Source organism: Triturus cristatus, chromosome 5_1, assembly GCF_964204655.1.
Source record: "Triturus cristatus chromosome 5_1, aTriCri1.1, whole genome shotgun sequence".
Lineage (NCBI taxonomy): Eukaryota > Metazoa > Chordata > Amphibia > Caudata > Salamandridae > Triturus > Triturus cristatus.
The window spans coordinates 710,883,495-710,908,035 of record NC_140587.1 but is presented as its reverse complement, the minus strand read 5'-3'; the positions used below and the strand labels follow the sequence as shown (position 1 = coordinate 710,908,035).

General features: G+C 46.9%; 1 protein-coding gene and 1 long non-coding RNA gene across 3 annotated transcripts in view; one reads left to right on the top strand and one right to left on the bottom strand.

Moving 5' to 3' along the window:
* The window catches only part of LOC146831399 (uncharacterized), a 75,887-nt gene extending 63,847 nt beyond the window's left edge, over nucleotides 1–12,040 (bottom strand). The window contains exons 1-2 of the long non-coding RNA XR_014961562.1: nucleotides 10,928–12,040; nucleotides 4,158–4,398 (exon numbers count right to left, since the gene is read on the bottom strand). This is a non-coding gene — a long non-coding RNA (uncharacterized LOC146831399). The remainder of the gene's footprint in view (nucleotides 1–4,157; nucleotides 4,399–10,927) is intronic.
* Nucleotides 11,868–24,541, top strand: part of RNF125 (ring finger protein 125) — a 33,156-nt gene continuing 20,482 nt past the window's right edge. For both annotated transcript variants that reach the window (XM_085605697.1, XM_085605696.1), the window contains exons 1-2: nucleotides 11,868–12,034; nucleotides 24,058–24,211. In XM_085605697.1, coding sequence (XP_085461823.1) covers nucleotides 11,868–12,034; nucleotides 24,058–24,211 — 321 coding nt within the window. The remainder of the gene's footprint in view (nucleotides 12,035–24,057; nucleotides 24,212–24,541) is intronic.

Genomic DNA, 24,541 nt, shown 5'->3' with positions numbered 1-24,541 from the left:
CTCCGTCGGGCCCACCGGGGATGCACTCGATGTCTCCGGAGAACCCTTCTGAAGCGTGTAGCGGTCCATACTGTTGGCCTGGTGCGCCGTGCCACGGCGGGTCGTCTTCGCCTTCGCCCGGTCGCCATCTTGTTTGGTGGACATGCTGGCTCTTCCACAGTCGTGCCAAGCTCCCCAAACGGGCCGCTATACCAGTCACGGGTGCCAGGGGGGGGGCAGGGGCGACCACCGAATCGCGGGTCAACCCACCGCCGGCGGGTCAGCCGGGCTCCTGGACAAGGCCACCGCACCCCGCTCCGCAGCCCGACCCGGCTTGAGAGCTAGGAGGGCGCAAAAGCGAAAGCGAAAGTGCGGGGTACGCCAGTCGCCCAGCCCCGCTCGCCGCTGTTATTCACTTTGTCCCCGGATCGCCCCACTACTCCAATCCGGGGGGCCGGCGAGGAGAAGGCCGCAACCTTCGATCGTTGCTCCCACCGGCGTTCGGGGTCCGATTCGAGCCCAAAAAACGGGTGGCGCCTCAGCTCCGGTTCCCCAACACAGTCCCCTCAACAAGGACAGGATATCGCCAGGATTAATTCAGGAGGTCGCGGAGGTCCTCGGGAGCCTCGCACCTACGCGGCCATCTTGGTTGCGCGCTAGGCTCCTCCCCCCGCAACTACCAATTCTAATTGTAGTTCATATGTTTCAAGCAATGTACTTGATTACTTAGGCCACATCCTTTTAGAGACCCCACCTACAGCTTTTTAATTCCACGTAAAGCACTGCGTTCCACAATAGGCTTTTGCCTTAACACAGCTAAAACCAGTCTTAAAGTTGAAAACTAAAAAGTGTGATATTGTAAAACTGTGGAGTCCTTGAACTTCAATCTAAAACTTGTGGAGCAGAAACAAGAAGCAACTGCCTCTGCAGCACCCACTCTACATCATCTTTGGATGGGCAGGAGAACAGCTGGTGTTACTTGTCAATGGGGAAAGAAAGTCGAAGGACTGTCCTCCTCCACTTTGACACCCCAGGGTGTGCTTGTGGGTCATGTGGCTCTTTGTACCACTGAACACTTTTACAAGTAGTGCTGCAGTATTTGCTACCCAGCAAAGTTGATCTAAAAGTTGTGCAGGTCACTTGCTCCCTGGCAAAGAAGATCCTAATATCCTCAGCTTCTCCAGGAGTCAAATACAAAGGGAGCAACATGGGTGAGTGACTGCAATGTGGAGGGCAGAATCATGGAGGATGGGGGTGGAGGAAGCAACACGATGGTGGTGGTGAAGCAACATGGAGTGTGTAGGTGTTAGGAAGAAGCACTGAGGAAGTAGGGAGGGAAGCAAAACGGGAGAGACGGACGGCAACATGGAGTGGGGGAGAAAAAGTAAACAACGTAAGAGCAGTGGGAGCGATTGGGGGAGAATCACATAGGCAAGAGATAGAGTGCACTCTAGGGAAGTGCTTAAACAAAAAGAAAAAAGAAACGAGTCAAAAACAGCAGTGGACACACGTTATGCACTCATGCCCCAGTGGAGGGACAAACACAAAAAGAGGAAGGACAGCCAATAGACAATGACAAGTAAGAAGCAAGAAGATCAAAGTGACAATGAAGCCAACCAATGGTAAGCAATAGGTTCACTTTAAGTCCACTGTAATCCATTATGTCTTGCAACAGGCAAGGCGCGCATGCGCTGTCTAGTAGGCTTCAAACTAAAGAATGGCACTTGCCAGGGCTATGGCTACGTTGAGGGTTAAGTCGAGAGTACACGTGGGTGGAAGCCTCTACCCACCCTTTTCACAGGGGGACACCTCCTCCCCTGCCAGGAGGTTGGGCCCCACAGAAATATGCTGAACACGTTCCAGTGTTATTTTCAGACACCGGGACACATTCAATAGAGCCTGCACATTGTCTGCTTTCTGTCCAAGCAGCAACGTGCAGGGAGGGGGCTTTGTTATTTTACATTCCAGCTGAGCCAAAACAAAGGCGGAAGTTAAGTAACCCTGGGCGTAGTTCGCGAAGTAGCACTACGCGAAGCTACGCAAAGTGCACTTTACACAACGCGTGCTACGCGTAGCACTTCGCGAACTGCGTAGTACCCTGTTCGCACTGTGCAAGATGCCATTTTCAATGATTGCACAGTGCGGACAAGCATGCGGCACTGTGCAATCATTGAAAACGGCATCTTGCACAGTGCGAGCTGTAGTTTTCTACCGCTCGAGTAGATTTTTACTCGAGCGGCAGCTTTCTCAACGCGGACTGGTAGTTTCTCACCGCGAGCGGTCGCGAGCATATGCGACCACTCGCAATGAGAAACCTGACCTCCCCGCGTTGAGAATCTCGCCGGGATGTTTATTTTCCACACTCACGATTGGCAACTTGATGTTGCTGATCGCGAACAAGGAAAAAGTCTCGCCGGGATGTCATTTTGCTTGCTCGCGGTCAAATGACCGCTGCACTACGCAATGCTACGCATGTTTGCACTGTGCTACGTGCAATTCACGTAGTGCGAAGTAGCGCAAACTTCGCAAACTACGCGAGCGTAGCATAGTGCTTTGCCCAGGCTTAAAGTTAAGTGGCCATCAGGCCTCCTTTTGAATTAGTACCCTGAATAGGAGCTAACTGGAAACTCACACCTAACTGCAAATGCAATGAAAGGGAAGCAAAAGCTCAAGCTTGTTATTGCTTCACAGGTACTTTGAGTGGCATGCTTTTGACTTTGTTCAGTCCCTGTATGCAAGACCTATGCATGCACTGTAAGAATGTCAGATGTGTTGATCTGTCCCAGTATTAACAAAATAACAATTTAAATACCACTATTTTGTTTTATTTCTTTTACAGCGCTACTCATTCCAATCCAGGATGTCAGAGTGCTTTACATCACAAGTACTCATTATACATTACCAATACACCATATGTGTGTAAATCAATGTACAGGATGTGCTACAAAAGTCAGTGAGGGTTACAATGTGTTGGGGTAACATATGCTTCTTAACTTACTGTGCTATATTAAAAGGGTTTCAATTTTTGAACTACAAATGACAAAAGGATCTCTGGGTTAAAAGCAGCAACCCACTTACCCATCTACAGAAAATAACAAGCATTGGCATAGCCAAAAGGTCTCGCCTTTTGGACCCTATAAGTGTTTAGCCATGCAACAGTTGATGTTGTTGCACCAAGGATATTGTGCTGCATAACTAAATACTTATAAGGCCCCAAAGGCGAGACCTATTGGCTATGTCAATGCTTGTTTTAATCTGTTGTTTATCCTTTGACTTTTTTCTTTTAGGCCTCCTTGTGTGTTGAAACCGTGTCTTCGGGCTAAGTGATTTAAAGCCAGTAGTACCATCTCTTTGTGCCAATTAGAACCTTAATTCCCTGTGGTGTGCATAAAAACTGAAATGGCTGTGTGTACCCGTTCTAAATATGCTTGCGTGCTAGGATGCACAAGTACTTTTCTATAACATCATGTGTCATCCTTATTTTTATTGCCAGTATATGGTTACCACGTGTAACTGGCATGTTTACTTGTCTTTTTTATATTTTTGTGGCTAATGCTTTCAACATGAAAAAAATAAATACATAAATAAAACACAAGCTTGCTAAAACCAGACCTATTGGCTTTTTCAGAAATTGCTGTCACCTAATATGGTTACCCACCCTAAATGATAAAAATACCCTTACCCTCCCCACACCCCTAAAAACACATTTACCACCCAATACCCTTGCCTACCTGATAAGCCTAAAAACGCCCAGCTAAAGCACTCCTGCCCACAGGGGAGGAAATGCACGTGTGAGCTGAGGTCACTCATAGAAGTCACTCTCTCACCTGGAGTGCAGTACGCCTGCGCAGAAACACTACCCTGAAATGTTGCTGCTCTGAAACGTGCACAGGAGCCCCAATCGCCTGAAAGGTTTCTGCAGTTATGTGCAGTGCGAGAGTTTTCTGCAGTCACGCCACTGCTTGCTAAAGTGCTGGGCTCGGGAGCGTCACACACCTGTAGTGCTCCTGCCCCGAAGAATCTGTGAAATCGGTAACTTGCAGTGCAAGCATACACTGCGGGGCACCCCACTGAATTGTCCCTGCCGCTATGGTGGTGGGGTCAGGAAGCAAGTGTGCGCACTGCAGGTCGCTCCAGTGAACCATCACTGCGGCTGTGGGGTTGGGAGCGTCACTCACCTGAAGCGCTCCTGCCCCGCAGTGTCCCACAGCTGCAGCTGCAGCTTGACCCTCACGCATCTTCACATGGAACTCCACGCCCAGGGTGCACACCGCCTGCTCCAGAAAGGATTTCTCGGTGTAGCGCTGCACCAGCGACGTCTTCCCCACCGTGGCGTCCCCTAGGAGGATCACTTGGAACTGGTAGCGCTGGCCATGGCGCGGACAGCGGCTGGGGCGGTGGGGCTGGGGCGGTGCAGTTCTGAAAGAAACATGAAATCTCCATTAGTTACAGCTGTTTGTAGGCAAGCCCTAAACAATATCTGTATTTAGGTCGCAGCCTACCAGATAGCGCAGCTGTCTGATTTGCTCAAGATATCTTGGGGACATTCAGAAAGTTGACCTACAAATGCATTCCACCTGTTGCTTACCATTAGATGTGTAACTCACATTTTCTGGCTTACTATTTGCTGCCTTTATTTGCTTCAGACTGTTCAGCCAAAATTCGTCCCTCTCGTTGCCCAAATCTTGTTTACTGTATTCTTTCATGAACTCGCTTTCTGTAAACAGGCTTTTAAATGTTGTCCTTATCTTGTAACATTTCATGCCCTTTCAAAGACAGAGTTCAAATGTCAGGCTGTGTCTTCCAGGGAGCTTGGTAGTTATATTTCTTTCTCTGGGAGCCTGCTTGAGGAAGGCTATACAGATGTTTTTCCTTTTCTAATTCACATCAAAATGTAAATGTCTGTAACTTAACTGTGCTTACAATCAAATCAATACATTGGGTGAATACATTTCCACACAGTATTGTTTGTGCACCGTATACTTTTATCAGTAAAACTGTATGTGAGTGCAAATGTAATGGTCATTTCAACTGAAGATTAATTGTCTGTAATGGCAGTATGCTACCATACCATGAAAACTCCATGTTACCCCACTCCACACTACTCTGGACCACTCCAGTCACTACACTGTACTCTGCACCTTCCCACACTACACCAGTCCTCTCCACACTGCATCACTACGCTCTTCTCTGCACCACTTCACACCTCTATACTCTACACCACTCCACTGTACTCTATGGCAATGCACTCTTCCCCACACTACTATGCACCACTGGACTCTACACCACCCCCACACCACTCCACATGCAACACTGCACTCTATGCCACTGCACTCTATGCTAATGCACTCTATACCACTTTGCTCAAAATCAATGCACTCTACACCAATCTACTCAGCACCAAATCACTCTACACCACTATTTGTTATGCCACTTTATTCTACTCTGTGTCACTGCACTCTACCCCACTCTATTCTACTCTGTACCACTGTACTCTGCGCCACTGCTCCATACGCCACTCTACTTTGCACCACTGCATTGTACACCACTTTGCACCACTCTATGCACTCTATGCCATCTAACTCCACACCACTCTACTATACACCACTGCACTCTATGACAGTATACTCTGCAACACTGCACTCTCTGCCACTCTACACCACTGAACTCTATGCCACTGAACTCTACACTGATGAACTCGAAGTCACTAAACTCTAAGCCACTGGACTTTACACCACTGCACTCTACACCAATCTATTTTAAGCCACTTTAATATTCTCTGCACCACTGCACTCTACGACTCTGTACTCTATATCGCTGTACACTATGCCACTTCACTCTACTTTGAAACAATCTACTCTGTCACTGCACTCAACGCCACTCTATTGCACTCTGCACCACTCCACATCACTCCACTTCACACTACTGCACTCAACACCAATGCACCCTACACCATGTTATCATCGATTTATAACGCGCACAGCTACTCAGAAGAGTGTCCCGGCGCGAGCCCAAGAGAAACAGAACAGAAAAAAGAGACTGTGGAACCAACTCAGTTGAATAGGAAGGCTTTGAGTTTTTTCCTAAACTGAGTGGGGTCCCGAAGGCTTCGCAGATCAAGAGGAAGAGAGTTACAGGACTTTGCAGCTAAATAAGCCAGGGAGCTGCCCCCTTTCTTTTCAGATGAATTCTGGGAATGGTAGCCAGGTGCATATTCGAGGAACGCAAGAGTCTGCCAGGGATATAAAACAGAATTCTTTTCCTAAGATAGGCAGGCCATACTCGTAGAGCGCAGCATGGGCCGTAACCGAGGCCTTGAACATGACCCTAGCTTTTACCGGCAACCAGTGCAAATTGAGCAAATGCTGCCTAACACTGGTACGTTTGGGAAGGTCCAACAGCAGCTGAGCGGTGGCATTCTGGACCACCTGCAACTTATCCATCAGGTAGCCAGTAAGCCCAACATACAATGCATTTGCATAATCAATGCGGGAGGTGACCAAAGCATGGATGATAGTTTCTTTAGCAGAAGGGGGCAACAGTGGCAGACATTTTCTGAGAAGCTTCAGGATACCGAAACTGGTGCCAGTCAATTTGCTAATCTGGTTACAGAAGCTACGTTTTTCATCGAACCAGACCCCAAAATTTGTTACTGGATGGCCCAATGGTGAAGGCCTAGGGATAGCATTAGGCCAAAAATTATGCCAAAACTGCGGGGGGAACTCCCCGAAGAATAGGATCTCTGTTTTGCCTTTTTTACATTTCAGCTGTGCAGACGTGAGCCAATTGAACACGGCAGACAAGCAGGCTCTAACGTGGGTAGTAACGGTCTCATGCTTCTTCCAGGTAAACAGGAGCTGAGTATCATCGGTGTAAGTGACCACTTTAGCACCCAGGTCCTCAGCCAACTGAGTAAGAAGGGTCATATAGATATTGAATAACATAGGGCTCAGTATAGACCCCTGTGGAGGGCTTGAGTGGTTGACACGAAAGGGGAATTCATACTTGTTGGGTTCTACCTTCAAGAAAGGATTTTAACTACTTCCAGGCGGCACCAATGATACCCAACTTCTGCACACGGGCCAGAAGGAGAGAGTGGGGGACAGTATCAAAACTCAAAAACAATACACTCTACACCACTGCACTCTATGCCAATCTTCTCTGCATCACTGCACTGTATGCCATTTTACTCTATTTTTTGCCATTGCACTCTACACCACTCTACTCTACACCATTGCCCTCTATGTCACTTTACTCTGCACCACTGCACTCTACACCAATGCACTCTTCGACACTCAAATCTACTGTGAACCACTGCACTCTGACACTGCACTCTATGCCACTTCACTCTATGCCGCTCTACTCTGCACTACTCTACGCCAGTGCACTCTACCCCCTCTATTATGCACCACTGCAGTCTTCGCCACTGCACTCTACACCAGTACATACCACTCCACTCTGGAACACTGCACTGTACACAAGTACTCTATATCACTCCACTCTACCCTGCACCACTCCACTCTATGCCACGTCACTCTACTCTGAAACAATATACTCTATGCCACTGCACTTTATGCCACTCAACTCCACTCTGCCCCACTCCACTCTACACCACTGCAATCAATGCTGTGTCACTCTACTCAGCGCCACCCTACTCTACACCACTCTGCTCTGTGCCACTACTCCTCACCATTGTGCTCTACCCTGCACTACTATACTCTACCGTGCACCACTCCACTTCACTCCACTCTGAAGAAATCTACTGTACACCACTGCCCTCTATGCCCATCTGCACTACTCTACTCTATGCCACTACACTCTAAACTGTGCCACTCTATGCCACTGCACTCTACGCTACACCACTCTTTCTAAACCACTGCACTCTACGTCAGTTCACTCTACACCACTTAACTCAAAAACAATGCACCATATGCCCCGGTACCTATGCCAGATACTTTGCACCACTGCACATTATGCCACCGTGCTCTACAACATTGTACTCTATGCCACTGCACAGTATGCCACTGAACACTACGTCATTCTACATCCTTGCACTCATCACTGCACTCTACTCGATTTTACTCTGCACCACTGTACTCTACATCACTGCTCTCTGCACCACTCTACTCTGCACTCAACACCACTGCACTCTACACCACTCTACTGCACTCTATGCCACTCTACTCCACTCTACGCCACTGCACCACTCTATTCTATGCCAATGCTCTCTACACAAATCTCCTCTGCATCACTCCACTCTTATGCCACTGAACTCTACCCTGCACCACCCCTAAACTCTATGCCACTCTACTCTGCATTGCTCCACTCTAAGCCACTGTACTGTACGTCAAATCACACTAAGCCACTAAAATCTACTCTGAACCACTGCAGTCTACAGCACTCTATTCTTTACCACTGAACTCTACGCCACTTCACTCTACTCTAAAACAACCTACTATATATCACTCTATTCCACTCTGCGCCAATCCACACTACGACACTTCCTACTTCGCCACTCAGTTTTATACTGCTACACTCTATGCCACTACACTCTACACCAATGTTCTCTACACTACTTTACTTAAAACCAATTCACTCTAAACCACTGCACTCTATACCAATCTACTTTGCACCACTACACTGTATGCCACTATAATCTACGCCACTGCACTCTACACCACTCTACATCATTGCAGTCAGGCACTTCACTCTGCACCACTCTACGCCACTGCTATCTACACCAATGCACTCTGCACCACTCTACTCTACACCACTGCACTCTGCGACACTCTACTCCGCAGCAGTGCACTCTTTCCCACTGAACTCTATGCCACTCTACTTCCGGTCCAGGGAAGACATGGCTTGGCAGTTCGGGCTGGACTGTGCCCATGAGGCACAGGGTCAAGACTGATTTGCATATGGCCATGTCTGAACTGGGGTGGCGTAGTGGGCAAAAGAACGATGGATTTAACCCAGATCTCTTGACTGGGGGAGAATGTCTGCATTGTCAGCATTCCGTCCATCATTTGTTTGTTGTAACTCTACTCTATGCCACTCTACTCTGAGCCACTTTACTTTATGCCACTGCACTCTACTCTGCACCACTCTACTGTACTCTACGCCAATGAGCTCCAAGCCACTCTAATCTACTGTGCACCTCTGCACTCTATGACAGTGGCCTCTACACCACTCCAGGCTAGGCACTCCATTCTGCACCACTCCACTCTTCAACACTGCGCTCAATACCAATGCACTTACCGCTCCACTGTACCCTGCACCACACCACTCTACACCACTCCACTCTACTCTGAAACAATCTACTCTTCGCCACTGCTCTCTGATGGCACTCTACTCCACTCTCCTCGATGACACTACAATCAATGCTGAGCCACTCTACTGTACACCACTCTACTGTGCTCTATCCTACATCACTATAATCTACCGTGCACCACTCCACTATACTCTGAAACAATCTACTATGCGCCACTGCACTCTAAACCAATGCACCCTATGACACTGCACCTACGCCAACTACTTTGCACCATTGCACTTTACACCAATATACTATACAACATTACTATATGCCACTCTTTACCACTTTACTCAAAACCAATTCACTCTATGCCACTGCACTCTACGTGAATCTACTCTGCACCATTGTACTTTATACCACTTCACTCTAGGCCACCCTGCTCCACTCCACGATACTCCACTCTACTCTGCGATGCTTGACTCCATTAAACTCTGCTCCACTGACACTCTACTCCACTCTATGCAACTCCACTCTACAACACTCTACCCCACTCTATGCTATTCTACAACACTACTACACTCTACAGTGCTCTATGCAACTCCCTCTATGCCACTCCATGCTACTTTACTACACTCTTTTCTATGATACACTATTCCACTCCTTGACACTCCACTCTGACAATCTACTCTGCTGTACTCCAGTCTGCGCAACACCCTCTACACCACTCCACTCTGCTCTACACCACTCCATGACGCTCTATGCCACTCCACACTATGACACTCTACACAACTCTGATACGTTGCTCCACTCTACGCCACTCAATTCTATGCCCTTCCACTCTATGACACTCTACTCCCTCATGACACTCCACAACACTGAACACTACTCCATGACACTCCACTTCACCCCTCTCCACGCCATCCCCAGCGCCTTGAGACCCTCACGGGTAAGTAGTCGCGCTTACCAAACGCATGATTGATTGATTGACTTTTTAACACTCCACTCTACACTTTACAATACTCTCATTTACCCTACTAACTTTTAGCCATGCTGAACAGCAGGCACTTTGGTGTACAAATTGCTAAAACATATTGGCAGAGCCAATAAATCTCTTGCATAGGCGAGACCAATTGGCTTTGCCAATGCTTGTTTATCCATTGTTATTACTTATCAGATATGGGATTGCTGCCTGTCCCAGCCAGTCCCTTGCAAGGGGCAGTTGCCCACTTGCACCATGCCTTAAAAGATCAGCCCAGCGCCATGTGACTCTGGGCAATAGCTTGCTTAATCTTCCCGAGGGCCCCCAGCGCCTTGACACCTTCGGGTAATTGTTCGCGCTTTACAAATACTGGACATTTACATTTTAAAACGGATCTGAGGAGGCGTCATCCTAGCTGTCTCGTGGCAACAGAGGCCGACAAAGCACTGAGGACCCGAGGAAGAGATGCTTTAAGCGGAAGTGTAAATGACCTGTGCCTCAAACTGGTTCGGATTAACACCCTGGCCTTCATAAACACTGAAAAAATGTTAATGTTCCTAAATTCTTCATAAAGCCGCTCTTCTGTGGCAAGAGAGCTTTGAGATAGTAACGTTTGCAGAACTGCGCTGTTCAAGACAATGAATGCATTTATTGAAAACCGAGATCATCTCTCAACTAGGACAAAAAACTTACAATGAAAAAGGCAATTCATTTACCCATAATGAGACGAATTTGGCCACTTCTAATGTATCAGGTCGGTGACTCTTCAAAGAAAACAGCGAGGGTGTTTTCTGCAATGTATGACTTCCCAGTTCCCACCCAATCCCGTTTCATATCACTTTAGATCAGGACGCAATAGAAGCAAATATTCTTAAAATAGCCTCTGGTAATATCTAGGAAATGTTTGTACTTATTTGCCGTATTAGTGACCTGTTTCGATGTATACCTCTTACCGGGCGAGAGCGTTACTGAATGCATGAAGCAGCGGTAAAAATCGACATGCAATTAAGACAGATATACGCACTTTTTACATGGGGATAACATTATATAATTTGCAAGTGTGATTATTTTGCCAGAGATAAACTAATTTATTTATTTTAATTGAAAATGATCTGTTATGTTCTGTAACGCCTAATATATTGGAACTTGACCCAATGCATGCCAGGCAAAGGGGCAGAGAGGTCTACTGCAAGAGCAGAGGGCCGCCGTTGCCACTTTGCGTGCCAGCTGACGCGGCAGAGCTGAAGTTACTTGAGGACAGGCTGGCTCCCAGGTCTGCGCCTGCTGTTTCAGCGGCGCGTCTGTGCGGGGGGCGGGGGGCTGGGGGAGGCCCCGGCCCATTGGGCTCTGCTGGGCAGCTGGTTTCGGGTTTCACGTGCTTGTGTTTACAAAGCTGGCGGACGAGCAGCTGCAGTTTCACAACAATAGCTCTCACTGCGCAGGAGCCCGACCACCAGCAGCGGCGAGGGCAGCGGTGGCACCCAGCGAACAGAGAGGAGGGCACCTCAGCAGCGACCGTCCCCAGCAGAGAAGGAGAGAACGGGGCCAGCTGCGGCGACAGAGAGACGAGGAGGGGCACGGACAGTTAGGCCACCGTCCTCTCTGCTGACACAGTGACCGGAAGGAGGGCAGAGGCCGACCAGCGCCCGCCAAGAGATGGGCTCCATGATCGGCAGCGTGGCCCGGGGGAAAGAGGAGGCCGAGCCCCCGGTCCTCTCCTACCCGCAGCTGGGGGACTCCGGGGAGCCCGAAATTTCCGCCTTCTACTGCTCCGTGTGCCTGGAGGTGCTGTGCCGACCCGTGAGGACCCGCTGCGGACACGTGTGAGTAACCCCTGCCCTTGCGCCCCCGTGACCTCGTGGCCACTCTGTGCCACCTCACGCGTTCGTGCCCACACCTGTCTCTGCACCCACAGTGCGACAGCTGACCACATAAAAAAGCTGGTATGCGTCCTGTATCACTGAAAGTTTTCCACAGCGTTCAACATTTACTGATTACAACAACTGTCTTTCTCCCTAATCTTATTTCCTACAGTGCTTTTTTTGCACCCGGCCCCTTACTTTGTCTTTTTTTGCGCGCCTCTCTGATTGTGGAGCTTGTTTTTTGCCCCTTGCCTACTCTTTGTTTTGTTCTCGTGATATTTCGAGTTGTGCATTTTCGCTCTTCTCCACAGCTGGCAGCAGACTTGGCCCCCTGGGATCGGCTGTTGCCTTTGTGTTGAGGCCACGTGCTCACACAGTACAGTAGCAGACTGGATCCGACATACGAGTTTTTTTACACACCGACCCATACACAGGCTTTTACACCAAAAACGAAGAGACAAAACTCACTTTCTATCACGATCTGTTTTTAAAATAGTCACTTCCCCACCAAGTTAGGGCAGGTCGTGCACTTTAATCCTTATGTCACGACTGTGTCTTCTATGTGAAGAGATCAAATAAAACAAAGGATGAGTGGGGGTTGAGTATTCCCGCGGCAGGCACGCTGCTGCCAGCGCCGTCCTAAAGCACAAGGCAATGAAGCAATTGGTGCACAAATGCCAACAAACGGTATCATTGACGGTACAGCGTCACAGCGTTACTTTATATTTATTTATACCGTTTGAGCATCGCTTTAAGGTGTTTGATAGCATGATAGGATATGATGACACACATGAACGTTTGGGGGGGGGGGGTCATATTTCTACTATATTCTACAAACAAAAAGTCTTTTTAGAGCTGGACAAGAAGTTGCAGCAGCTTATGCCAGCAGACACTTTTTCCTAAAGCACGTTTTGTGGTTATTAAAGCGAAAGGGGAAGTTGTTGCGGTTCACGCTCGGTGCCATTTTGAAATTCCACCTGTTGTTTGAGGCCTTTGTGCGATGAGCAGGTGGATGCTGTCCACCCATGCTCTCCACAACTACCACATGGCACACATTGCAGAGGCAATTTTTAATACGTCCAAAAGCAGGTTGAAAACGTTGGACCTGACACATCTGAAATGACTTTATCTGCGCGGAACAAGAGGTCAAAAATATTGGTGACATTTTGATTTAAAAAAATCACAGACTGCCCCCGAAAAACAGGACAAGTCGAAGCTCTTGTGGGAGCACTGAAACACACGGGTGGACACTTCTGGCTGTGACTTGAAATTGGAAAAGATGTTGGGGCCTATTCACTTACTGCTTTTGTGGTACATTTAGTACTACTAACATGCTACAAAGCGGTATTAAGTAGACTACGCGCAGAGGCCTTCCCTTCTCTGATCTTTATTGTGGTGGCCCGGCATTAAAAGTTCGACATTGGACCTGGCGCCACTTTAGTAGAGCAGAAGACAAAACATGTTTTCGTTAGAAACGTTCGAATTGTAAACAATGTGTGACGTTGAAGGATGTCATGGTTCCTAATGCAAATATAGTAACCCCCCCCCCCCCCCCCCAACCAAAAAGACTGTTTGGTGCTAAAATACATTCATACGTTGACGGGTGTCATGGTTTCTAATGCAAATATAGTAACCCCCCCCCCCCCCCCCACACACACACACAAACAACTGTTTGGTACTAAAATACATTCATACGTTGAAGGGTGTCATGGTTTCTATTGCAATTATAGACCCCCCCCCCCCCCCCCCCCAAAAAAAAAAGATATCTGTTTAGTACTAAAATACATTCATATTTGGGGTGCAGTCAGCCCTCCACACCCCTGTGATCTAGTGCCACTGCACCGATGACCCCTGCACAATAACCCTGTAAATATGCCACTAATGGTTCAATTATATCTGATATCCTGGTGAACAAAAGCATAATATACCTGTGCAACGAAGCCTTAAATGCTGTCTCTTGTCCCCTCAGCAGTGACATTTCAGCAAATGTGCACGTGCATGCGGTTTTGTTTGGAAATGTGTAACTCTTAACCAAATGCCATGTTTAAAACTTGACATGATGCATGCTGTGTTTCTATCCGACATAAATGCATTTTGAGCATGGGCCTTCCCTCCCGCGGAGTGACAATGCACTTGGAGACACCAGAGTGACGCACTAACTTGTTATGAAGTGCTTGCGTGTTTCATTTTAGTGGTGTTTTTGTTATATATTACAATAGAGAGAGGACTATTCACCCCGTTCCCACACACTAGAATCAAATTGCTGTTCGGGGTCGCAGATCCATGTAATTAGAATAAAGCCATCTTTCATCCCAAGTTTCTGTCTGTTGTGGAGCTGTGAGCAGCATACATTGTAACTTCATAAACTCCCACTCCTGGCTGGCTGTGAGGCACTGCCAAGCACACACTGATCACGCGAAGCCATTTCTTTTGTTGGAGTCAATCTTATGAATTAAGGGAAAAGGCCATTTTGTAGCAGAAAGAACAATTGTGTTTTTTTTTAATCAAAAAGCAATGTACAATGAATGGCCCTTTGTGATGTCATTTTAACATTGCACCTTAACAAAAAAGATTTCAGAAGGCATTACAACAAAGAGGCTTTCTCACTGAGCGCTTCGTGGTCAAATTCCTTGCGAAAAAACACGTGGTTAATTGTTTGATAGGAGTGGGAAGGGGGCAGGTGACGATCTATGTAACCGATCACATATCCCCATTGGTCTAACACATCTCCTGCCAAAATGACTGCATCCTGTAGGCTACATGCTTGAATGCCGTCCTGCTAACTAGGCCTGTTATCCTTCCAAAGTCATTAAAACGAGTGCAACTCAGTTGTGTTATCGAAGTAACTGTCAGTAAAAGAGCTACAGGGCTGTCGCAGCAAACGCCACGATACACACCATAAATATTTGCATTATTTTACAGCGCTTTACACTGGGGCTCAACCTGTTTCTAAGTACTCCTAGGTTTCTTTGGATACGGCCTTTCAGCCAGGCAGAGCTCTAGTGTCTGCATTAGGATCACACAATGTGGTCAAATGTGGGTCCAAGGGTGTCTGCCTGTCCTGCTACCACAGCCCAGCTGTTGGAACACGAATTTGTCATAACAGATTCACTTTATTGGAGTGAACCACCTCAGAAAGTTTCCTTTCGACCCTTTCCCTGGAAATACCAGGCATATGAACTTGCCTGCTGTTCAGATGAGCTGATGCTGGTTGACATGCAGCCCGCTCTTAAGGCATGGCATTGCATTTTGTTTAACCCCTTCCCCGCTCATGACGGAACCGCTCCGTCATGAGCCACGGTTGCCGTGTGCTCATGACGGAACGGTTCCGTCATGACACGACCGTTGGCGGCCGCTCCGCCCACGCGGCGCTGTTTCCCCGCCTGTGCGGGGGGACAACGCAACTGGGCGGAGTCATGACGGAACCGTTCCGTCATGAGCACAGCTCAACTGTGGCTCATGACGGAGCGGCTCCGTCATGAGCACCGGGCCACCGCGCTGCCCCCCCGCACCCTCCAGCGCCGCGGCGGAATTCCCGCCGCGGCGAAGGGGTTAATGGGTAACTCTAGACGTACAAAAAACAACCCTCTCTCTGGACTTTGCTCTTCTCTTTTTAGGTCTGGCATTAACCAAGACGGTTTTATTTTATAACAATGCATATGCTTTTTGGGTTTTACAAAGAAAGTGACAAACCAAAGCACTAACTCAAAGCCAAAAGACTGTCAGCCACAGCCCAGGCCCTTTGGCAATGCTTGTTTAGTCTTGGCTCTGGGTAGGTCTATTGCTCGTGGATTGAGGGCTTGGACACAGACGAAGAAGATGAAATTGGGGGTACTATACCACCCAACAAAATTGATCATTCGGTCTGGCACAACACCGAACACAATGTGGTTATGATTGATTCTTTTGATTATTCAACCCTGATGAAGTCTTAAGGGACGAAACACGTTGGTTGGGCTGATTGCAATTTGTTATGATACAAAAAATTCGATAAACAGTTGGTAGAACAACACAACTTAGGAATTGAATTTATTTGAAATGTCTTTATGAATATATATGGACACTGCAACATGTGAAAGTTTTTCATTATGAGATATCACATCCAGAATGGGTAAGGCGAATATTTGGCTTTCCGATTGACTGAAATGCCAGCAACATGTTTATGGAATCGACAGTATTTACTATGTAAGCCCTTTATAAAAGCCCATCTCTAATTTCCTTACTACAGGTGACTTGTGATGTCTCTAGACAACTGTAATAAAGAAATTACCTTGCTGCTCACCCGTGATAGGTTATTACAGTTGAGTTCTGTCACCACAATGCCTGATGCCAGTGGCCATGGGGAAAGGCAGGCCAAGGAGCATAATTACTTGTTTAAACAAGAAAAAAACAGGAACTGGCTTTTCTTCTTCTGGTGTCTTTTTCAAAAAAGAAAAAAGTGATCAGCAAAAAGGGGATATTTATGACTCATGCTTATTTTTTCCACGCTACATATCACTGCAGGAAAGATAAAATATCAGCATGTTTCACTGACTTACATTAAACAAAAATGTACTAACTGCTTTGTGGTGTGTTTGACTTCACAGTAGGGAGTCTGCTTACACTCTTCTTGTCTGCAGTGAACATGAAAGAGCAAGACACCAAGGATTTAAGTGGTTTGTGGGAAGGGTAATGGTATCACCATGTTTTATAAGGAATAAAGTACGCCCTGCCATACTTTATAAGGATATTGCAAGTCACTAACGGCCTAGTTCACGATACTCTTCAGTGACCTGCAATATCCTTATAATTTATGGCAGGGATACTTTATCCCATATATAATTTGTGCCCTGTTGCCTTTGCAGTTATTAGTGCCACTAGAAAACTAACAGGCGAAGAAGCAATGCAACTCTTTTGAGTGGATTTGCACAGTAGCTGGACGACAAAGATAAGTCAGTCATGGAAGTGACCCTTGCACCGATTCTGAAGATCTGATGTTAATCAGTAACATTTCTGATGGACAAAGGCGCACATGTCCGGTGATCCAGTCACTCGAGGCCTCCCCTCTCCAGCTGCTGCCAGTGCAGCTGTTGAAGTTTCCCTGCCAGTATTCTTACCTCGCACGCCCCCTAGCTCTCAGTCTAGGAACTCACAGATCAGCAATAGCACAAGATAGAGAGCGGTTCCGTCTTTTTTAACGAAGTTTGTTATTTTTGGTGCTGTGCGAAAGCTACTATTGAACACGTGGCAGTGCCCGGGAGCATCAATGTCGGCCTAGAGCCCACGATTCAACAGTACGTAGCATGGAGTCACGGAGCCCCAGTTCCCGTATGTATAAGCACAAGCAGCTGCGTGGTGTGTTGGTCAAAGGCTGTGTTTTTCCCGCGCACTGTCAGTGACACGTAATTCTTCTGTGAGGAATCGACCTGCCTTAACTGCGTGTCTAATCTAACCAAACAACCCTTAAAACGTACTGACTGCTTCACACTATAAGCTGTGACTGTGGGCCCAGACGGCAAGCGGTTCAGGGTTAGGTGTTTGACGTTTGGTTCAACTGTTCCACTCCTGGTGGTTTCACTCTGCCTTTCACACTTCGGAGGCTGGTAAAAATGAGTACCGTTTGAATTGGGTAACAATAAGCACCCACATTCCCTCACGAAGCCATGCCCTTTGAGCTGACCTTGCGTTCTACAGTCATGGCCGGGGGTCTGGCCTGGTGTCAGTGTGAGAAGTAGGTGTGATGGGGCGGTGAGGTAGTCCAGCAGCAGAGGGGAGGGGCCGCCCTGGCTGTGTAAGCATCCTGCTGCCGGCTCCACTGTGCCCAGTGTAAGAGGATTCTCACGTCTGGGTCACCAGTGCCTCTAGGCGCGGGATACAGGGCGTGGCACGTGAAACTCCGCACTACCTTTTATTCCTAATGTCCATTGCTTTGAAAGCACCGGCAGTGGCTGATAATGAGAGTCTACTCCCTGTTTTCAAAGGGCAGGTCTGGTGTGGCAAGACCCGTTCCTGTTAATCGATTTTTTATATTGTGCTAAATACAACCCTTCTTCTGTTTCTGTGCACAATGCATGTGACTGCCACCCAGTCTGTGGGATTAATTGTTACCATCCTCCTTGGAAGCATCGGAGACTGGGATTCGACCACGTGATGGATCACCGCATTTGTCAGCAGCGAGCTGTCTGCTCAGCAAGGGACGATTCAGGTTCTTCCCAATATGGGGCACATCCTTGCATTCTGACAGTGCTATCAGCAACCCCGGTGCTTTTAATGCGACATCACTGGCACCTAACCTGCAGGACTCTGACATGCTTTAAGAGAACACAGCTGTCACTTCTCAGAAGGACTGCTATACAGGTTACCACGCAGTAACCCAGCTTTTGAAAGGGACAAAGTGGGTTTTAGTGGAGAAAAGAAGCCGCTTATCACTTTGGCTCAGTGCCTTTATTTTTAATTGGCCAGAACCGACACTACAACAGAGTTCCTGTTTTCTGAATTCGACAGATCAGGCACGTCCCTTGATGGGCTTTTTTTTTACTGTTAATTGATCAATACAGACATTTATCTGGAGGGCCCTGATTTTTAATTGGGCGGCAACAACACCTGTGGGTAGAACTGTGCAATTTTAATGGGATTTCAGTGACACTTCTCTGTGAGGCTGGTTTACGTTTAACAAGACAATACGTGCTATAAAACTTGTCTAGCGCCTTAGTGTGCTTCAAATGGCACAGTGCTTAACATTTGTTTGGAGGACTCTTATTTTTTTTTTAATGGGATGGTGCCACTTCCCATCAGGGCTACTATACACCTTGACTACTGTAGCTTTATTGGGCACGGTGGCAACCTTTTCCAGGTCTGTTGGTGCCATCTTGGCCCTCGTCAGCAAAATCCAGTGTTTGAACTGTCAAAGTGCTGGCTGATATTTGTACGCGCATTGCACTCTTAGCAGAACATTTGCCAGCAGGGCTCCTATAATCGTTACTAAAATGACAGCAGTGTTCTCATCAGAGCTCCAGTACTTTAAATGGGTCGGTACTGGAATTTTGATACCTCCAGTATCACAGTACTGGCACTTCTCGGCAGGTCTCATGCATTTTAATGAACCATCACTGACAATTCGTGGTAGAGCCCAGATACTTCAAACTGGGCAGGATCAGTACTGGTTACGTCTTGGCCCCTTTATGGCACTTGCCAGCGGACACCTGTTGCGCTTAGTTCGAGGGCCCGGCACTTTGCTGCGGGGTTGCTATACTGTAATTTGGTCTTTGGTGGGACTTCCATGGAGGCCCTTCCCTTCTTCTAATTGGACAACACGACCACTTCTTTGATAAGTTGCCTTACTATAAATGGGCCACTGCAGGGACCTCTAGGCGGGATCGCGGTTCAATCAAAAGGGCAGTAGGGCTCTTCTCAGCAGTATCCAAACGTAAGTAGGACATCACCTGCACTTTCCGCCTTGTTCTCTGCACTGTAGCACCAGTAGCCTTCTTCAGGCCACTGTCTATTTAAGAGCCAAGAGTGGCGCCTCTGATCAGACCCCCAATACTTTGCCCGCACTTCACATTAGGATCCACATATACTTCATGGTTTGTGACCAGCACTTTCGGGGGGAGGGGTCAACACATTTGCCATGGCTAGCAGCACAGACGGTTCCCAACAGTACCTCTTTATTTTTCTCTAGAAGGTACCTGCGCTTGGTCAATAGGGTCCCAATACTTTCAGCAGGTCTGGACAGCAATGCCACTTCTCACCACGTGCCGGCGCTTCTAATTTAACAGCACTGGCGCTTCCGGGCATAGGGCTGCCACATTTAATGGGACAGTTGCAGCACTGTTCTATAGTGCTGTTTTACCTATAATGGGCGAGTCCAATCTCTTCTCTGCAGGGCTGCTATGCTTTTACTGGGACTGCGCCAGCATTTCTCTAGCATCTGAAAAACCACGCGGAAAGATTGAAAGGACCCCCCCCACCCCCTAAGCCCCCACACTTCTGAAGAGAAAGAATAGCCATGCAGTCAAAGCACTAACCGGTCCGGACAAGTCGCAGGTCAGTAGTCGTTTGTTTGCCCTCAGACACTCTGCAGCCAGGAGGCACATGGGTGTCTGGGTAAAGGAGGGACCCACTTTGGTATGTTTTGTATACACTTGATTGGCTCTTGGTTAAGGTGTAAGCAGCATGTCAAAAGCACTCAGGTACATAGGAGCTTAAGTGGCAGTGACCCACAGCCCAGGGTCACCACTTTCATGTTAAAATACACAAGCCTGCTTGCCGCTGCACTCCTTTAGCTTGCATTTCCTTTAATTTATTACAGTTAAAAACATCAAGATTTTGTTCAAGACAATATTTTGGGTTTTGTGCATTAGAAAACACAGTATTGCTTTACATGCATGTGCTGTGATGTAATTTGATTTAATACCTACGGACTCTGCCATGAAAACACATCAATAGGGTATTTTGTTTTCAGTTTTTTGGTGAACTACAGTGTGCAATTTCCAGTGTTTTCAGAAATTCTGAAAACCAGTGGATATCTGTGTTTATACTTTTCGACGCCACACAAATTGCCCAGGGCGTTCCTTGTTTAGAATATACATTGGCATATAACATCACAGGTAGATCAGCCAGTCCCTTCCTTAACCTGTCCCCCAAGAACCGGGCAGTGATGGTCCTGTCACAGTGCCAGGAATGTACTTCATAGTCAGCATGCTTGAAGAAAGATGGTGGGCCTACTGGGACCCCACTTGAAGTATGGATGCCCTCATTGGGGTTGGTGGTTTGTAAGCATTATGCTTCCACCCCTCTGCACAGCATGCCAAGCTGCAGTCATGGCAAGGAGCACTTGCATGGAGGCAGGAGATGGGGTGGGTGCTGTAGGGTAGTGGACTCATCCTCATTGAAGAGCTGCACAGCTCTCTACTCCTCCTTCTCCAACACAAGTGCTGTGCTAAACCATTGTTATTGGTTTTTACTTTTTACAAATATAAATAAGCTGGCCACAGCACTTTTGGTTCATGTTATAAAGTTTGAGATTCTCAACTCTTGCAAGGTGTGTGTGTTTTTTTATTATAATTCCTCTCCTTTCTTCAGACAGTCACTGATTCCTTCATTGTGATTTGGGATTTTCCAGCGCATTTTATATCTGTCTTGTTGCTCTTAGGAAACAGCAGTGATCTATCCATTTCAGATACTCTGGGGTTGATTTTTTAGTTATTCTTTCTCTCTTCTGAATTGAGGAGATATTTTGACATTTCTTGCACTTTCTTTTAATCCTAGTATATTCTCTGGTGGGTATGTTGTATTTGACACTCCACGAATGACTATCATAAAGGGTGGAATTCGTTGCATATTAGCTATTGAATATTCATCTAATTTCTGTTTGGAGGGCCAAATAATCCAACCGTTTCCACACATTGTTATCTGTCAGATTCGGAGTCAAGCTATTTCCATTTAGTTCCCGAACATCCATTCATTGACCCTCATTTTCTGGCTACAGGGAGGAGTAGAGTGAGTAGAGTAACAGGAAGAAAATCTCACAAAAATTCTCAATAAAACACGATCATTGATATGGCTAAAGAGATGTTCTCCTCATTTGGATAAGAAGAACTGTTAGGCACTATGTGTACAGAATGTGTCCTGCAGATACGATCAATATTTCGACACTTGTAGCAACCTTCATCCAGAGGTTAGGTTAACACATCACTAAGAGGCCATTGGATCAGTTTGCCCTTAGCACTAGTGACACAAATCCAAGTTGCCCTGTCCAGGATACATTTCCTAGTTCAGTTTTATGTTCCTGTTAATTTTGCATCTGGTGGGTTCTTGTCTGTTTTCATTCTAGCTATCTCATGATCTTTAGGGATGTTCTTATTTTCATTCTAGTTTAAAATTTGTAAGTGTTCCGCACTGAGTGTACGAACGAGCTGTATGGTTTGTTTGCTCAACATGATCTGTTGCTTTTCTTTAGTGTTTATTTGTTGTTCTATGTGGCCTTTTTATAACACTAACAATGAAGACATCCAGAGGTGGGGGGTGGTGCAACCAGACCTTTTTAAGTCGAGCCTAGCGCAGAGCGCATGCGCTGCTCTAGGAAAACAACTTCTTGGAATCACTCAGCATTTTTCACTCGTGCGTGTGTTTTTTTCTCCAGCATTTTTCCTATTGGGCTTTGCGCAATTAGGCAAAGGCGGGAGCATGTCCCACCTTTCCCAAGAAATGTATCCGCCCGCGGCCTACGGCTTGCGCAGTGTGCCATGTGTTTTGGGTCAGATTTCAAAGGTTGTTTTTAGGTCTCGCCTGACCCAGCGCATGTGCTGATCTGGCGAGACTTTTTGAGAGGGCTCCAAAAAGTGCTACCAGACCAGCCTAGAGCTACAGTGCACGTGCACGGGCATGCGCGCCGCGCTTGACCGCGATTACTTTCGCGGCCGCTTTGATGTTTGATCGCGATCACTTTCGCAGCCGCACGGCCGCTTGGCATAGCCAATAGGCCTCGCTTTTGGGGCTTTATAAGTATTTAGTTATGCAACTGTTGCATGGCTAAACACTTATAAGGTCCCAAAGGCGAGACCTATTGGCTATGCCAATGCTTGTTTGTTTAGATTTCGCGCGGCCGCGCTTGTTTTACGGTGGGAAGGCACGGGTTTAGCGTGGGCATGCGAAGGCAAACGTTGTTTTACAAACTTGATGTTTATAGGAATCAAATACAATCACTTGGGGGCTGAAAGCGTCATCTAGAGCGTTTCACAGTTATATTTTATTTTCTGGCAGTATAAACCGGGCTCGATGGTGGGTGGAAGTTTCAGATTTTTTTGTAGCGCCTCGAACTGCTCACCGGTAGCACAGTGCTCGGATTTCCATTATTCCGGCCGTATTGAAGTTGAGCGGTTGTTATCACAGAGGCGCTAAAGTTAAATAAAATACCTCTTCTCCTCCCCTATCAGGGTTTCTGGTGCACCTAAAATGTAATCAACCGCGAGGAGAAAGTCTGGCGACATCCGCTTCAGCTCATAATATTCACTCATGCAAATATGTTAGTGCTGCGCGCGCATCAAGAATGCAAAGAAGTCTCCCATGTGCAATCTCTGCAGATTACATTACCTGCAGGTGTTGGAACTTGTAATATTGGCCTGCCATCCTATATTGCATATTTGATGGAAAGAGCAGGGGTTTGCATCTTTCCAGTAACGTACCCCCACCTTCCAGTAATGTCCCCCCATCCTTGCGTCTATCCCTGGAGTTTCTCGCCTCAGCACACCAGGGTGTGCCTGACTTCTGGTGCGCAAAATACACCACATTTGGAAACAGCACTCATGCGGAAACAGATGAAACACAAACCAAGAACTCTGCTCCCTTTAACAAACAGAAATCACCAACTCCCAGCATCCATCTCTCCTTTGGGCCACAGAGCCACCTTGACAAACAAGCATTTGCAATGCAATAGGTCTCGCATTTACACTAGTTTGAGCTATTGACATAGTAAATGACAAAAATACAAAATAAAAGGCATTGTCATTTATAATGCCAATAGCTCAAACTCGCGTAAAAGCGAGACCTACTGCATTGCAAATGTTTTTTTTAATATGCGAGGAGGAGGGAAGAGGCTGAAGGTAGTGGGGGGCGGGAAAAAGTCCTGTTAGTGTATGGTTCCCCATGGCTTCTCTCCTACTACTCAGCTGATACAGCAGATCATGGGACAGGGGGAGGTGTGTATATACAACATAACATTATAGGTAGGGTTATTACCAGTAATAATCATGAGTTTTCCATCTCAGGATTCAGAGTGACATCATAGACAACACTGACCTTTGCTCTTTCATTCCTAGGGTGTTTTGTGTAGGCTTCCAGGTAATAGGTTAAAACTATGACCTCAGTAGCAAAACACATTTTCAAAAGAGCTACTAAAATGGTAAAGGGAGAGAGGGCTAGCAACCATCCATTTGTAATTCTTTGTTTTATCTACAGATCTCATTGTAAATGGATTTTTATGTTTTCTTTGCTTTGTTTTGCAGATTTTGCCGGTCCTGTCTCGCTGCAAGTGTTCAAAGCAACTCCTATGCCTGTCCCTACTGCCGAGCTCATTTGTCTGCTGAGGGAGCACCCGCTTTTGACATCATCAAGAAGATGAAGACAGTATTCCAGAACTGTGAGGAGTGTAAACAAAAGGTAGTGTTATTAACTGCTTTGTTAGCAGGAACTAGACAGCCTACATTGGCACAATGAGAATATTATGCTTCTCGGACATACACCAAAGCTGATTTGGCTGTTGAGTTGGTGCACATAGCTTCAATGGCGCAACGCCTGTTATCTTCATTCAAACTCCCACTTATATTTATCAATTACATAACCCGTAAGTGAGTGCTGCAGTAAAATACCACAATCTAAATAATAAGTGGTGAGTTTTTCCACAATTACAGATCATTACATGAAACAAAGAGATGAGGTTTTCTTCCCCCCCCCCCGTCTTTAAAAAAAATATGCTGCTGTGTACAGATG